This window comes from Salminus brasiliensis, chromosome 21, assembly GCF_030463535.1.
Source record: "Salminus brasiliensis chromosome 21, fSalBra1.hap2, whole genome shotgun sequence".
In the NCBI taxonomy this organism is placed as follows: Eukaryota; Metazoa; Chordata; class Actinopteri; order Characiformes; family Bryconidae; genus Salminus; species Salminus brasiliensis.
Genome location: NC_132898.1, coordinates 7,547,417 through 7,562,468, shown reverse-complemented (window position 1 = coordinate 7,562,468; position 15,052 = coordinate 7,547,417). Strand labels below are relative to the sequence as shown.

Here is a 15,052-nt window from a genome sequence, read left to right as displayed (position 1 = left end):
TTAAATTTTACCATCCAAATAGGGCTAAATTTATACCCTAAATTTATACCCCATATCCCAGGTATACTCATTCAGCCAAGCCATGTTTGGTGTTAATATAGAGGTTTGGTGTTAATAAGAGGATAATATAGCTGCTGAGTAAAGTTAGCTAATAACCAAGTCATCACACTTGCCTCAAACCATGTTGCTTAGCCATATTAAATAGTCTTTGGTTTTTGCTTTTGTGGTGTTTAGTTATACTTCCAGCTTTAAAAACAGAAAAGATGGAGACCTTCAATACTCGCTCGCTACTTTAGTCAGGGAGCAACAATTAGACCAAACGCAAAACTAAGGAAGCACACACCAAATATGCCTTGGCTAACTGACTGTTTTTGCTATGTAAGTGGGACGTTTAGTAGATCTGCCTGTTGGCCAAAGTATTCCTTTAAATGTAGTTACTGTTTGTAGATATATGAGACTGTTTAGGCTTGCCTGCATAACATGAACCCACCCTCGACGGTGACAGTGCAGCGTGGGGCAGTGCGCCTGAGGAAGAGAGTGCTGTCGTAAACCACACTATGTGACACCAGAGTTTTACAACAAGGAGACTTTCATTCCTTCGTTTACAGGTCTAACCAATCCGACCAAAGAAAGCAAATAAAAGATAGTTATGTCGTACGGTGTCTCTCTCTCTGTGTGTGTGTGTCGAGCAAGGAGACCAGTTTTATCTTCACAATGGAAAGTTTTCCCTCACCACAGCTCGTGAAGAAATGCAACAGTTGTGTCAGTCTTTCACATGGCATATATTTCAGTTAGACATACATTCATATGCAGTATAGTCCTCTTCAGTGTATAAGTCTTTTACAGAGCTATGTTCCTTTAGAAGCATACTGGATAGCATGGTTGTACTATAGAAAACTTGGAATTATGGTAGTTGTACATAGTTGTCATAAATAACTCAGTCACTCTGCCTCACGTTGATAGAACAGGGAATGCTTTGGGAATTTGTTTATTTGTGGTATGTGCATCTGGAGATGAAAAGTGCTGGAGTCACTGTGCACAGCATCCATGGTCCAACCAAGTTGACCTGCCAGTAAACAACTCGTTTGCCGTATATTTTTTTGGGGGGGAAAGATGGTAAGCGTTCCAAGCCAATGGTGTGCTTTCCATGATTTTCGGCCTATGAGCTAAGTAATACATGGATTCAGTACAATGTTCAGTAAGTGTTTCGATGGTAGGCTTGTAGTCGTTCCGTTCAGTCCTGTTTTTAGAGTTGGTTTGCTTCCCTATGGAATACTCAATATTATAAGGATATCACTGCTGTACACATTATTCATGAGTGTTTGTTGAAGCAGCATCATGGCCACATACAAATGGCCAAATACAATGCTAAAAATGCTACTTTCCGAGAGAAAAACATAAATGTACACCTGGACTGCACCTCAAGATGTAATGTTCCTTGTTCTAGAAGTCAGTTAGAAAAATCCCTTGATGTCCATCACTCCAGGTGAGATCCTAAAGCAGCATCAACAACTGGAGGGGGTGGCACTCAAACACCCCCCCCCCCTCCCCCCAACTCCACTTCCAATTCGTCTCCCTCAAAACCCCACTGTTCCAATTGTCCATCAACCCTCTTCGACCCCGTACCACTCCCCTTGGAGCAAGTCACATTAAAAATTCACTCTCTGATTCCAATAAGTTAAAAAAAATACAAAAATAAGAGAGCAACCACATAAAAAAAATGGAGAGAAAAATACTCTCAAGTGGGACTCGAAATGAAAAAAAACAACAACAACAACAACTCTATTTGCCCCTAGACACGTATGTCTCATGTATGACATGTTCTTTTATCAATGTATGAAGTGATCGGGAATGTCTGTGTTTCCCCTTTTTTCTTCGCATATTCGTCTGGTTTCCCAGGGCGTGTTAAGGAGGTGGTAGGAAAAGGGAGGCGTTCTAAATAAAGTTTAGCAGAGGGGACTTGAAGGAGGGAATAAGTGGATCACCGGCACGTGTGCATTTCCACCATCTTGCGGCACTGTTTGCACTTGACGTAGCAGCACCAGTGAAATTTGCAGCTGCACCTGTCCACCACCTCCACCTCTTCCGTGTGGAAGCCACGGCCGCAGCACATCAGCTCGCAGCCGTCGATGGCCTTTGAAGTTTTGTTGCAGTAGCGGCCTACGGTTCCCAACATGCCCGGCGTCCGGGGGTCGTGATCGCAAAAGTCCGGGCTGGGGTCCAGGTAGACCAGGTCTTCGTCCGTGTGCGGCTTGAACTGCGAGTTCCGCGGCACCAGCACTTTCGTGGTGCCTATTTTGCGCTGTTCTACCTCTGTGGCGCCGTCGAATTTCTCCTTAATGACGTTGCCCACCTTGCGGAATGGCGGCATGGCCTTCCAGCAGGTCTTCACCTCGCAGGAGCCTGAGACACCGTGGCATTTACACTCTACTCGCATGTGGTTCAGAATAGCCTGGAAATAGCAAGGAATATCTATGTCAATTCTTGCCCTCACAGAGATATGATTTAATTATGATTTTTTTAGGAAACTGGTGCAGCATGAAATCTCACTATTTTCACCATTATTAAAATTTCATTACTTTAAAATGATTACTTTTACAGATCAATAAACAAATGTAAACGGATAAACATTTTTTGGCATTTTAAAATAGTCTAATAATTTTATTTTAACCAAACTAAATTATAATCTTAATTACATAACTTATTAAATATTATTAAAAACAGTTACAATTGATTATAATGTTCCAATGACCTTTACGTCAGTTTTAACTTGGGACAGCATCTTGAAATGTTTTATTTTATTCATATTCTTATGATTAATTATCACATTTCAAGTGGATACAGCCATATTCTGGTCAATGCATTTTCTACACCACTACTGCAGAAAGGAGAAAGGAGTTTCATCAGTTCATATGCCTTACTAGTAATCTTGGAATGAGATCCAATTAAGCGTCTGTGGGTCTTACCTTCCTCCCTGCCTCGTTATTATGGAGATTCATAAGGGCTCTGTTGGATGACTGCCCTTTGCCTCGCTCCCTAATGTCCACAAACGACTGGGAGAAGGCAACTCCGTAGGCAATGTTGTCAGAGCACCCTGACCACTGGAAGCCTAGAGTGATTGAGAGAGAATTGAATAGTGAAATGGGATGCCTTAGATGACAAAATAACTATGTAAGCACAGCCTGTAATGTTCATTGCACATGCCTTTATCACTTATGACTATGACATCCCAGCTAAAATGAACTTCTATTTATTTATTTTTTTTCAATCGTACCATCTGGGCTTACGCCGTGGACGTTACGGTCGCAGCCACACTTCTCCAGCTCCCCACTGCTACAAGCCCTTGTCACTGCGAAGGCCACGCTTGCAGCAGAGATCGCATACACGAAGGCGGCCTCCCTGGTGCCTGTGACAATAACAAAAGCGCAATAGAAACACTAGGCATTAGAAACTGTCAACTTCGAGAGTGGGATGATGAAGAAGAAACAAAATAGTTCCTCTATAGACTAAAATCTCTGGTAAAGACCATATTGCTCATGCATGGTTTTACTGACCTTGTGTGACCACCTTGCCAAAGACCGGGACGGTCTCCAGTGTGGAACAGTTCCAGCGGCGGTTGCGAAACTGATACTGGCACTCGTCGATGGCTAACTGGGCACCTCTACGGACAGCGTCCATCACCTCCACGTTCCGCTTGCATATCTGCACCTGCCTCTGGATCAGCCCTCGCAGCTTCTCACACGTCTCTTCGTCTGAGATGCTACCCACGGAGGACAACTTAGCCAGGTACCTTAAAAACAGACGCACAGAGAAATAGGTTAGTTATGCATGGGCATTAAAATAAAAACATAGATTCAAGTAGAAAAGAGTGATCCACCTAAATCAATATTGTCCAACGCAAGGACTCTGGTGTAGCATGGTGTCGGAGGGACTAAACCGCAGCCAGCCACAGGGCAAGCAAGGTTTACACTGCACTACACTACACTGCAGATGTTTTGTATTTCATGTAATATAAGCAATGTATGTATAGCAAAACAACAAGAGCTCTGGATTTCCAAGAATTAAAAAAAAAAACTCTCTTAACAAATTTCCCGATTCAGAAACTACATCTGAGATTCTTTAGTCCTACATCGGACATGAGGAGGCACCTTAAATCCTACAGCATTAATCCGCAGACTTGGAGGAAGAGCGTGGGGCCACATGGTGTGGCAAATAATTCAAAACTGACCAAACAGAGCACTTGATCAACTTAAGCATCATTCCATGAGTTCAACGACCCTTTGTAGCTATCTGTTTGTTTAACCATCTGGTAAGCACAAACAGCGTAAACATAAACAGTGAGGAATCGCTAGGAGCTTCTTGGAAGGCTTGGCTCTGCACATGAGGTCAGGAGGACGCTGAGGGGGCGGCTGAAGATTATCTTTCGCTCTCACCTCCAGGGCAGGAGGGTCAGGGAGACATGTGAGAGGAAGAGCGTCTACCGAGTGACGCCCAGGTCCAGCTCTTTTTTAACGGCACCTTATAAAAATAGGCCGTTTCACGAGCTCGTCAAAAACACACTTAGGGGTTCCCATCCAAACAACCGTCTCTCTCTCTGGAAACCCTAATGGGCGCGAGTGTAGATGTCTGGGTAAAACAAATCGTTTGAGAGGGGTCCGTAATCGAGACCTGACACACATGAAAGCATTGCTGCTTAATGGACTGGACTCAGGCATTACAAGAGTGAATGTAGGCATGGCTATATAATGTGTGTGGCAGCTACATGTGGTGTGTCCATTCGCATTTCCCACTAATTGTCACACTTTAGCTATACACCATAATGCTGATTAAAGACATAGTTGTGCACCATCTCCTCTTACTTCAAATGTAGCCTATCAGCCTATTTTGTGTTGCACTGGAGCTCTGAGGCTAATGCAGCTAAGATGTAATGTGTGGCTTTGCCCCGCCAATTAAGATCACAGAACTGCATGCCTCAATCACCACACACTTGCTTCAAACTACAAGGTATATCAAATACACTCAAGTTGTGTAAATCTGGCTTTCTGCCAAACTGTTCGAACACTCCCTCACTGGTTTGGCTTCAGCTTGTAGCCTGGATGTACTTCCCAAGACTTAAAAAAAACCCCAAAAAAACGAGGCAAGTCCTTGTGGTAGGGCATATCATATCCTAGCCCTCTCTGCTGTTGACAAGGCCTAATTACGTGGGCCAGGGATGGGGCAGATAGCACACACACCCCTTCACATCTCCGAGACACTCATCTCAGCACTCAGTCGGTCCGATAACCTCTTCCTCACCATCCTCTTCCGCTGCCTCTATCTCATACATGACATCATTCACCCGATTAAGCCCAAGTTCTCCATTCCATGTGGCCCTTTGGCATGTGTTTATTAGTGTTCTGACATCAATTATCATGGTCAATTAAACAGCTATTGGAAGTCCTTTTACAGCATGTGCAGACTGAGGTTTTTCCTCGAGGAAAGGTTGGTCAAATATGTACACAATTTTCACCTCACCCTACCAATCAGGGGGTGTCAAAAGTCCAGAAAAACGAAGAGTAAAAATAAGGGTACTGCGTCAAATTTTCACTCAATTGAAAGTTTATGTTTGAAACTAAATCTATTGGCTTTTGAGATTTGCAGCAAGTATTTTGAGGGTCTACACCAGTTTAATCAATAGCGATTATAACATTATAGCAATCAGCGTTTTCCTTCTTTAACACTTATGAAGGCCTCGCCAAATTGGCTGAATAGTTTAGTCAGATATTTTTATAAGGACAAACACTAACCTGCCCATGTGCATCCTGAAAGAAACCCATACTGACACCTCTGATCTAAATGAGAATGAAAATAACCATCTCAAACTAGGTGAACTGCACCGTAAGTCTCAAACAGACCTTAACTTTGTGGTTTCAGACACTGGCATACTCTCTTTTTTTATATAAAATGCACAAATGGACACTGCATAGCTGAAATCAGCAGAAGCTTGAAGAAACGTGAAGCTTTTAAATTCTCCAATTTCATGCAAAACTACGCCCTGGCTATTTAACATTTTTGTTTGGGCTAAAGTCAAAACTGTATACACTGCCTTTTTTGCACCTAACTGTTCCTTTAAGAGCTTGTGTAGTTTGTAAGAGCAAAGAGTTTCCTACAAATTCCAATCATCAACACTGCTCTTCATCCACCCTTTGCACATGTGATTATGATGATCACAGACAACTGGCCTGTTCCACAAAATCAAAGCCGGACGAGGGCCGAAAATATCCAAACCAGCTGCTCCTATGATGCTGGAGCTCATAACAAGCCTGACTCTTCCAGAAACAAAACACCTGATAAACCATATGCCGAGAGATTTCGCCTTGGGTTTTGAGACCTTTTTCACATGGGAATTCACTGGTCCAAGACCTTGAGGGGGACGTGGGTGATTTTGTTTGCACTGCTTCGGGTTTTATCTCTCGCTCTCTCTTCCTCCCCGTCTTTTGCAGCCCTTTGTTTTCCGTCCGTTCCGTACCTTCCGCACACTACGGGTTAACAAAACAGTGAGAGGAGACTGTGGGATTTTTTTTTTTACGCCCTCCGAGAGAATGGTAGCAGGCCTGCCCTGTCGCTTTCCGGGAATCTTTTTCACCTAGAGATGGGCCGCCCCACTTTTTCTGTAACGTGTTTGTGTTGAATTAAGCTGCCCTGGTCTCCGAGCGCCGTCGGCTCCACATGGCTTAGGCCTGTTCGGCTTAGCACGCAACCATCCTGTACGAGTGAGGAGAAGGGGGTGAGAGAGAGAAATGAGGAAAAAGGGGGGCAATGTCAGCACTTGATGCAACTCAGAAAGCTGGTCACTCATGTAGAGTTTGGTACAAGCATGCTTATTTGCTGTCTGCGTTAAGATACGGTCACTTAGATATGGACAAGTTTATCACAGACTGACTGAGGTTTTTAATACTCTGGTATTTGGTAGGAGCATGCGCTCATTATTTTTCCTGCTCTAACACACCTGATTAGCTAATTAACAAGCCCTTCCTGAGTTGAGGTGTGTGTGTGTGTGTGTTAGATGACAGAAAAATACTAAAATGTGCTGGACAGTTGTACTTCAGAAGTCTGGTGAAAGCAAGTTGAAAGAAACAAGGATCCTCGTGTTCACAGATGAAAGGTACAGACAGAGCCAGAGAGGAGCCCCAGCGAAGCAGACCTCTCTCTGCACCTTTTTTGAGTTTTATTGAATCACCAAACTAGCAGCTGTTTACAGTTGCTGTCTGGGGGAAAATATCACCAGTAAATAGGTGGGGTAAATAGAGAACTTGCCAGAGCTGCTTACAGCAAATAGAGCCACGTATGCTGCACAGAGCGCAGCCCCACGTCGCCTGTGTTTATAACAATATTTGATATTTACATATTTCTCAGCTCTGCACTGCTGAGTACTCACGACTGCGCGTTGAAAGGCATGTTTATCTGGAGTAATTTCACCATCCTACGGGACACATTTAAGGGAAGTGATGCATTATACTCCCCCTCGTTTCCTTCATTTCTTTTCTTTCTTATTCTCGTCACAGCCTCGTGGGATAAGACCTCCACAGCTCTATACACAAATTTGTCTGTTCTGGACAACACTGCACCCCAACTCGCCATGCTGACCCCAATGACCTTGTCTTGCGATGCAGCAGATGTTGATGAGATCAAAGACGATGCACCAGAAACAACAAACTCTAACAGCTATACACCATTTGAACCAGATTTTAAAGACATTTGCTGCCCTACATCTGTCTGAACAGGACTAACTACACTCTCAGTAATAAAACCTGCAGTTGGTCAGTGCTCTAAGCACTGATGACACCCACAATACGCTCAGAAAAGCATCATTTATTATAATAACGATAACATTTTGCCTGCCTTGTTGCCCACCTAGTTACCAGTTACCACAGTTTACAAGTAAATGTACTGTTTTTATTTGTATTAATGAATAGAAAACACCATAAAACGACAATGAGAGTTACTGAGCTACACAAATCCTGCCATCACCAGTTTCTACACTCTTAAAAACAAACATGCCAAGTGTAACGTGTAAAAGCTACACTGGGGTACGCTACTTTTGTCTTCTGAAAAAAACCCAAGTTTGGAAAAATAGTTCAAATCTAATGTCCAGGTTCTACACCAGTCTAATCAAGCAAGCATCCAAGCCAAGAACCGTTTAGGAACCCTTGTGTATCCTGACCTTTAAAAAGACATTGACAATGAGTAACAAAAGAGATCAACTCATTCTCAGTAATCTAAGGTATCCGTCATACAGGTTACACTTCTGAAACTCAAAGACTGAACAAAGAAGAGCCATGTATAGAGGTCACTGCTTTCAGTTTCAGGACTCTGAACCAGAATGAATCCAGCTCTTCCCCCAAGCCAAAATGGATCTCTTAACTCTAGAGGGCAGTGTTATCTCAATTTCTCCCTCGAGCATTAATCCAAGAACCCTTTAAGACCTCAGCATCACCTCAATCATCTCTGCAAAATGTCCAGCAAGTCCTACCTTGCGATAGACCGTCTTACACAATGAGGACCTTGTTTTTTCTCTTTGTGTAAGATTCATGCTATTCTCTTTGCACGCTGCTGCTTCTTGGAAACCTCAACCCAGAACGGATAAGGGGTGCAACAGGGGAGTACAGTCACAATGGAGCCAAAACAGGTTCACTTGGGCCAACGATGTCCAAAGAGAATAATAACACATTCACGAATACTAGCATCTGTGGACATCTTCTACACAAACAGCAATTAGTCACACACACACACAAGTAAGCAATTCAGTATTCTTTTCAGTATTTTAGCATCATTGCTTGTACCTGTGACCATCTACTATATTTACCCCAGTTACAGATACAGTATAACAAGTAGTGCCGAAATCGATAATATTTTATTGAGCAAAAATAGGCTGGCATTCATTCAGCTGCTTGTTGCTATGCAGTTTATGCAGACACAATGCATTGGTTGTTGTTTACATACATTTTACTATACAGGTTCTAGATGTAATGATGATATCCTTAATATACTCACAAGAATTAATCACAGTTATGATAGCATATTGACATATCACCTTCACGTGTCTGTTCAAAATCTATGAATATGGGCATTGCACATAACACTTCCATAACTCTGAAGCATGGATCTATTGCTTGGGGATGGAGTCTGACTCTGGAACCAAGGAGCTCAGCGGTGTTAAATGCCACATCCTGGTAATGCCTTGCGGTCAGTGTGATAAAACACAGGTTGTGAGGAGCGATGAGGGATTGAGGAGAAGCTGGGAGAATGCACAGGAATAGAGTAGTGAAGCGAGGGAGGTGAAGCGTGTGTGGGGGGACGGGGCAATTAGCACAATTACTGGTGCTAGCTGGGTGCCGAAAGGGCCTGTAGGGGTTATTTCCAGCTCTGGCTGCCTTTTTATTTTCAGGGGAAATTAAGTCGAGTAAAACCAGGCACTTTTTGTGGGCACCGTGCAGCACATAAAAATAATGCAAAGACTGGAAAAACGGCAAAAAGGGGGTATTAAAAATTAAGCTCTCATTTGTTTTCATCTGGTGGTCTGGCTGGAGGGAACGTCTCGAGACAGAGGTGCTAATAAGCCACTTGACCCTTATCCCTAAAAACAAATACCTAATGAAAAAGGCCTGTTATGGGTAAAAGCAGTGCTGAGACACTATCGGTCATGGCTGTAAGACTTTTAAACAGTAGGTCGGTATCTTCTGGTGGAGTGTTCAAAAGTTTCACTTTCTCCAAATATACAAAAGAAAGTCTTTGATGGCCCAAATTAGAAGCATTTTAGTAACCGTCCTGGGGGTCCTTAGAATAGGCAGCTGAAAGACTGAGGGTATGTGACAACACAGCTTTCACAACTTCATTGACCTGTTGTCACTGGTGTTATTTGTGTTAGCGGCGTTAGGCGCCAGGATATATTTCGCATTAGGGGTTTCTCTCTTCTCGAGTTGCTCATCAGCTGCAGACTATTTATTGACTGTCCTTTGCAGATGGTTAAACCACTATTCTTTCCATCCCAGGCAGAATGACATGGAGTCATCCAGTCAACCATGACAAAGTACTTCAGTATCTGCATTTATCAGAGCCAAAAAGTTAAAAAGACATACGTGGCACCACATTAACACCTCATTTTGGTCATTAGCAAAATCTCTAAGGCTTGTTATGAATAGATAAATGTTTAGCAACTTGAATTTTGTGAATTGTTACACTTCCAGTATATACAATATATATATATATACACACACAGTATAATAGGTATATGTGTACAGCATGGGTGTCAAGTCTTATCTAAAAACTACTAATGTGGTAGGAAAGAAAAGCTGCAGCTACAGCAGGTCATTGTGGGTTAGACTTGGTGGGTGTTTAGCGACCATAATGACTTTAACTTAACTGTTATAAGCTATTAACACTTAATACTTTCGATGGGAAAACATTTCAAAAGCATGAGTGATATTTCAAGATAGGATTTTTTGCCTGCGCCAGTCGTCAAAGGTCAAAAACTTTGGTATTTCATTTTGATAAGCTTTTGAATACTCACCAACAGGTGCCTCAGTGTCGCAAACAACACCTTCAAAAAGAAATGTAACATTTCCTATCAATAAAATACAGCCTAAACCTGGAATGCGGCATATTTATTAGAGTAGCGAGTCGTCCTCCTCCACCCCATTGCTTATTGAGCCCATTAACTCAACATTGCTTATTTGTACTAGCAGGCAGGTGCAGGTGCAGCACAAAGTGCTCGCTCATACAGCGCCATTATAAACTGGAGGTGCTGATGGACAAACGCATGAACAGTAGAGCATAAATCCCTGCCTGAAAAGACTTTAACCAATGGCTGTTGAGTTAAAAGCAACTGTAAAATGTCAACTATGCCATTTTGCTTCAAGTTTAGCAGTTTAGCCTCAGTACGCTTCATTGCGTTATCAACCTTTCCATTTATTTCAGCGTCCAAAAAGCACTGGCAGGCTTCAGAGTGAAAGTACGATTGGAATAAAAATGTAAAAATGTGGAGGGATGCATCGATATGAGCATTATTGGCTGATGGGTCGATATCCAATATAATTATTTTTTGCATGTATTTATTGGCCGATGCCAATACATTTTTAAAATGCAAAAATTGCCACTACATTCAAATAGACTGATGTTACAGATAAATGCAGTAACAAATGTTAAAAATGCACATATACAAGTGCAGCAGTCAGCAGACCATCATCTTAACAAAACCAGTCTGCTTTTCTATAGCACAACAAATTTCATTTTGAATTATTGGTCAGATAGAAACATCAGTCTGGTGCCGTTAATTGTTTAAAGCAATTATGTGTCAGGGCATCATGCAACCCTTATAATGACAGGCTAATAATAATAACCCAATTTTTATCAAGTCCTTGAATTTGTTGTTAGCTCTCACTGACGAAGACGGCAAAGCAATGACCTAATCTAAATAACTAGCATCTTATAGAGTTTACAGTGCCTTATGTTTACTGCCACTCTGCCTTCAGTTTGTTCCTGTTGGGTTACAGTAGCAGAGAAGGGACAGCACAGCAAGCGCATATCCGAAGGTCGATCTCTCTACAGAACAAGTTTCAGACCAGTCCTCTGAAAGTTGCAGAGTGGCGTAAACTGCAACAGAACTGGATTACAGTAAAGAATATATAACAGGGAATGTCAACGTCTATAAAGTGAGCCCTTCATCACCATTCTTGCTCGATTCCTGCTTTAGGAAAATACTCAGACTTGAAAGGCTAACATGCATTTCAGGCTACCTTATCTGAACATATCTGATCACTCATTCTTTGGCCACTGTTTATAAAGAAAGTACAAACCCTTCATTCCTGTATCTCAAAATATACCTTAGTGGGCCTAACCTTGAGGATCGCACACATTGCATAAATCCTGGCCATAACGTGTGTATTGTTGTGCTGTGTTCTGCTCTTTCCTAAGCTGCCTCTTACTACATGTCACAGTATGGGGGTGGACGAGCTCCTGTTCGGATTTACTCTGTCAGAAAAATCATATTTTGCAGACAGGTGAGAGGGTTTTTTTCCCCCTCAGGTGCGCCGCATGCCCGTGCCTGCCCTGGACCTGCTGCTTCCACCACACCTACAGCCGCTGCGCAAGCCACCAACAAGCACTAATAGTGTTTGCACAGCCAAATCTCCAGCTGAATTAACTCTTACAGTGTTTAAGGAATACTTCTTAAAGTAAAAATCCCCTCTTACTGCAGTGAACAAACAGCTACCTCACATGAATTCAGTAGTACTAGCTTGGGTTGGACTCTTTTGGGTTCATTCTCACTGCACACTTGGACTCTGCCATGGGGAACATCTCATCCAGAAACTGTAGCCGTCTAGAAACACCTAGTCTAGATCACTGGCCCTGCGAGTAAAAAACAAGATTTACAGTTGTCTTCTCGAGGTTGCCTAGATTGGGGGTGAGCAATATAACAATGTTACCATTATTGTGATCAAAAACATCCGAAAATAATTAAGTATATTGTGAAAATGTCTGTGAGATATCTCCCAACCTTTTTTTGAGACACCATAACAAGCATGATTTTAGACTGTGTGTTAACCTGCTGCTGGACGTCCTACGAACTGCACATTTTAATACAACCTTTTTCTGAAAGTTGCAGGAAATGATTTATACCGTACGTTTTGATGCTAATTTGGCTTTCATCACCAACCTGCTCTTCAAACTGAGCTGCGAGGTGGTTTCTTTGCCACCTCAGTTACTAAGATTATTCCCTATAAAGATGATTTATTTGCTCAACAGCTTTATGGGTTTTCCATGCAAAGGGGTTAAGAGTTCAAGCAAGGATGGTGTGAACATGGTCACCAACCCTTGCTCCTGGAGATGCACCTTCCTGCAGACCTCATTATGGAAGTAGGAGGTTGGAGGTTGGAGGTGAGGCCTACAAGAAGTAGGGTTGGTGTCTGCTGTTCTAGATAATAACACAATATAAGTGTTTAAGCTGGTCTGTGGTTACTTTAACTGACTGTAGGTCGTCAGAAACATGACTAACTTCACCACAGGAATGAACACAAGGCCTCAGTCATCGCCTCAGGTGAGTAGATGATGGGTATCGCCGGGTTCGTGTGGAACTGACCCCTGTGCAGTGGACAGTCTAAAAGCAGCAAAATAGTCTGCTGTTTCTTCATAAATGAGGTTTAATCAGGCACTAAAAATAAAAAGTAAGCAAAAAGTGAATAGAAAGTGAATGAAATCGTCTTAAGAACCGGAGAGGAACTTCATCCAGCATCTCAGAAGCAGCTATATTTAGATTATTAAGCTAGCCAAATTATGTTTGGTCTAAAATCTAAAATGCTAAAGCTCAAAATGAGAGGTTAGCAGCCTCTGAGGTGTAAATGTGTCTAAATGTCCGAAGAAATTCACCCAGGAGTTCCCTGTTAAAGACTGAGGTGAACCGAGGTGTCCTCGGAAATGAGCTCGAGCGCAAGTGAAAGCGCTATCTTTTAAAATACCCTCATAAAATTAATAAAAATTCATTAAAAACTCATGACTGGGTGAAAATCCAGCATTTTCGACCAATTTCTGAGCAGGTGAGTGACTAAAACATGACCGACAGTGCTGTAGTACAGCTAATTAACCCGGTTTTTAGACGTGTCAGCAAATTTAGCTATAGCTAACGTTCGTGCGCACGAGACGGAGAGAGAGAGAGGGAGAGAGAGGGAGAGAGAGGGAGAGAGAGAGAGGGTGAGAGAGGGAGAGAGAGAGAGAGGGTGAGAGAGGGAGAGAGAGGGTGAGAGAGGGAGAGAGAGAGAGGGTGAGAGAGGGAGAGAGAGAGACGGAGAGAGAGAGAGGGTGAGAGAGGGAGAGAGAGGGTGAGAGAGGGAGAGAGAGGGAGAGAGGGTGAGAGAGGGAGAGAGAGAGAGGGTGAGAGAGGGAGAGAGGGTGAGAGAGGGAGAGAGAGAGAGGGTGAGAGAGGGAGAGAGGGTGAGAGAGGGAGAGAGAGAGAGGGTGAGAGAGGGAGAGAGAGAGAGGGTGAGAGAGGGAGAGAGAGAGAGGGAGAGAGAGGGTGAGAGAGGGTGAGAGAGGGAGGGAGAGAGAGGGTGAGAGAGGGAGAGAGAGGGAGAGAGGGTGAGAGAGGGAGAGAGAGAGAGGGTGAGAGAGGGAGAGAGGGTGAGAGAGGGAGAGAGAGAGAGAGAGAGAGGGTGAGAGAGGGAGAGAGAGGGTGAGAGAGAGAGAGAGAGAGGGAGAGAGAGGGTGAGAGAGGGAGAGAGAGGGTGAGAGAGGGAGAGAGAGAGAGGGTGAGAGAGGGTGAGAGAGGGAGAGAGAGAGAGGGTGAGAGAGAGAGAGAGAGAGAGAGAGGGTGAGAGAGGTAGGGAATGAATGAGGAGAAATTCTGCACTTACAGCCAGTTGCTCGCGTTGGCCGAGAAAAGCGCCAGAAACAGCATCAGCAGCGACTTCAGCAAATGCTCCGAGGACATCTTGACAAACTTTCAAAGAAAGAAAGCACGGAGAAAAAGGGCTGTCCGTGTACAATCCACAGGGGAGACGGTTCTGCAGAGCCGGAGGTGAGCTGGTTTGACTTTATCACTTCTAAAGACCACCTAATCCATCATCAGGTCATGAGGGGCTTGTCCTTCTTCTCGTCCTCCTGTGGCAGACGCGTCTCTCCTGCCTCCCCTCACACACAGAGATGGAGGGATCTGGAGAAAGAGGGTGAGTGGAGGAGTGTCGCCTGTTGCCTCAGCTGCTCTTTCCCTCTGTCCTTCATAATCGTCCTCTCTCTACCTCTGTCTCTCTCTCTCTCTCTCTCTCTCTCTCTCTCTCTCTCTCGTCAGCACCGTGGGGCAGATGGCAGCGGGCTGAGGATGAGGGAGCTGCGCTGGGTCTAGTCCACCCGCGGTGAGTGAGAGAGTGTGTGAATGTATGTGTGTATGTGTGTATGTGTGTGTGTGTGTGTGTGCGCGCGCGCGTGAGAGAGAGAGAGTGTGTGTGGTGCTGCTGCAGCGTGTGTGATGGTACTAAGCTCAGCGTGGAGCTCCCACCTCACTTTAGTTCCTCCTGAAGGGCTG

At 43.7% G+C, this 15,052-nt stretch overlaps 1 protein-coding gene across 1 annotated transcript; it reads right to left on the bottom strand.

Annotated features, from left to right (window-relative positions):
* Positions 1–1,592: 1,592 nt before the first annotated feature.
* wnt4 (wingless-type MMTV integration site family, member 4) lies at positions 1,593–14,911 on the bottom strand. The gene is made up of 5 exons (XM_072666477.1): positions 14,385–14,911; positions 3,555–3,790; positions 3,275–3,406; positions 2,967–3,109; positions 1,593–2,452 (listed from the first exon to the last, which is right to left on the bottom strand). The coding sequence occupies exons 1-5, from the start codon at positions 14,459–14,461 to the stop codon at positions 1,982–1,984; spliced, it is 1,059 nt and encodes a 352-aa protein (XP_072522578.1). The 5' UTR covers positions 14,462–14,911; the 3' UTR covers positions 1,593–1,981.
* Positions 14,912–15,052: the final 141 nt, after the last annotated feature.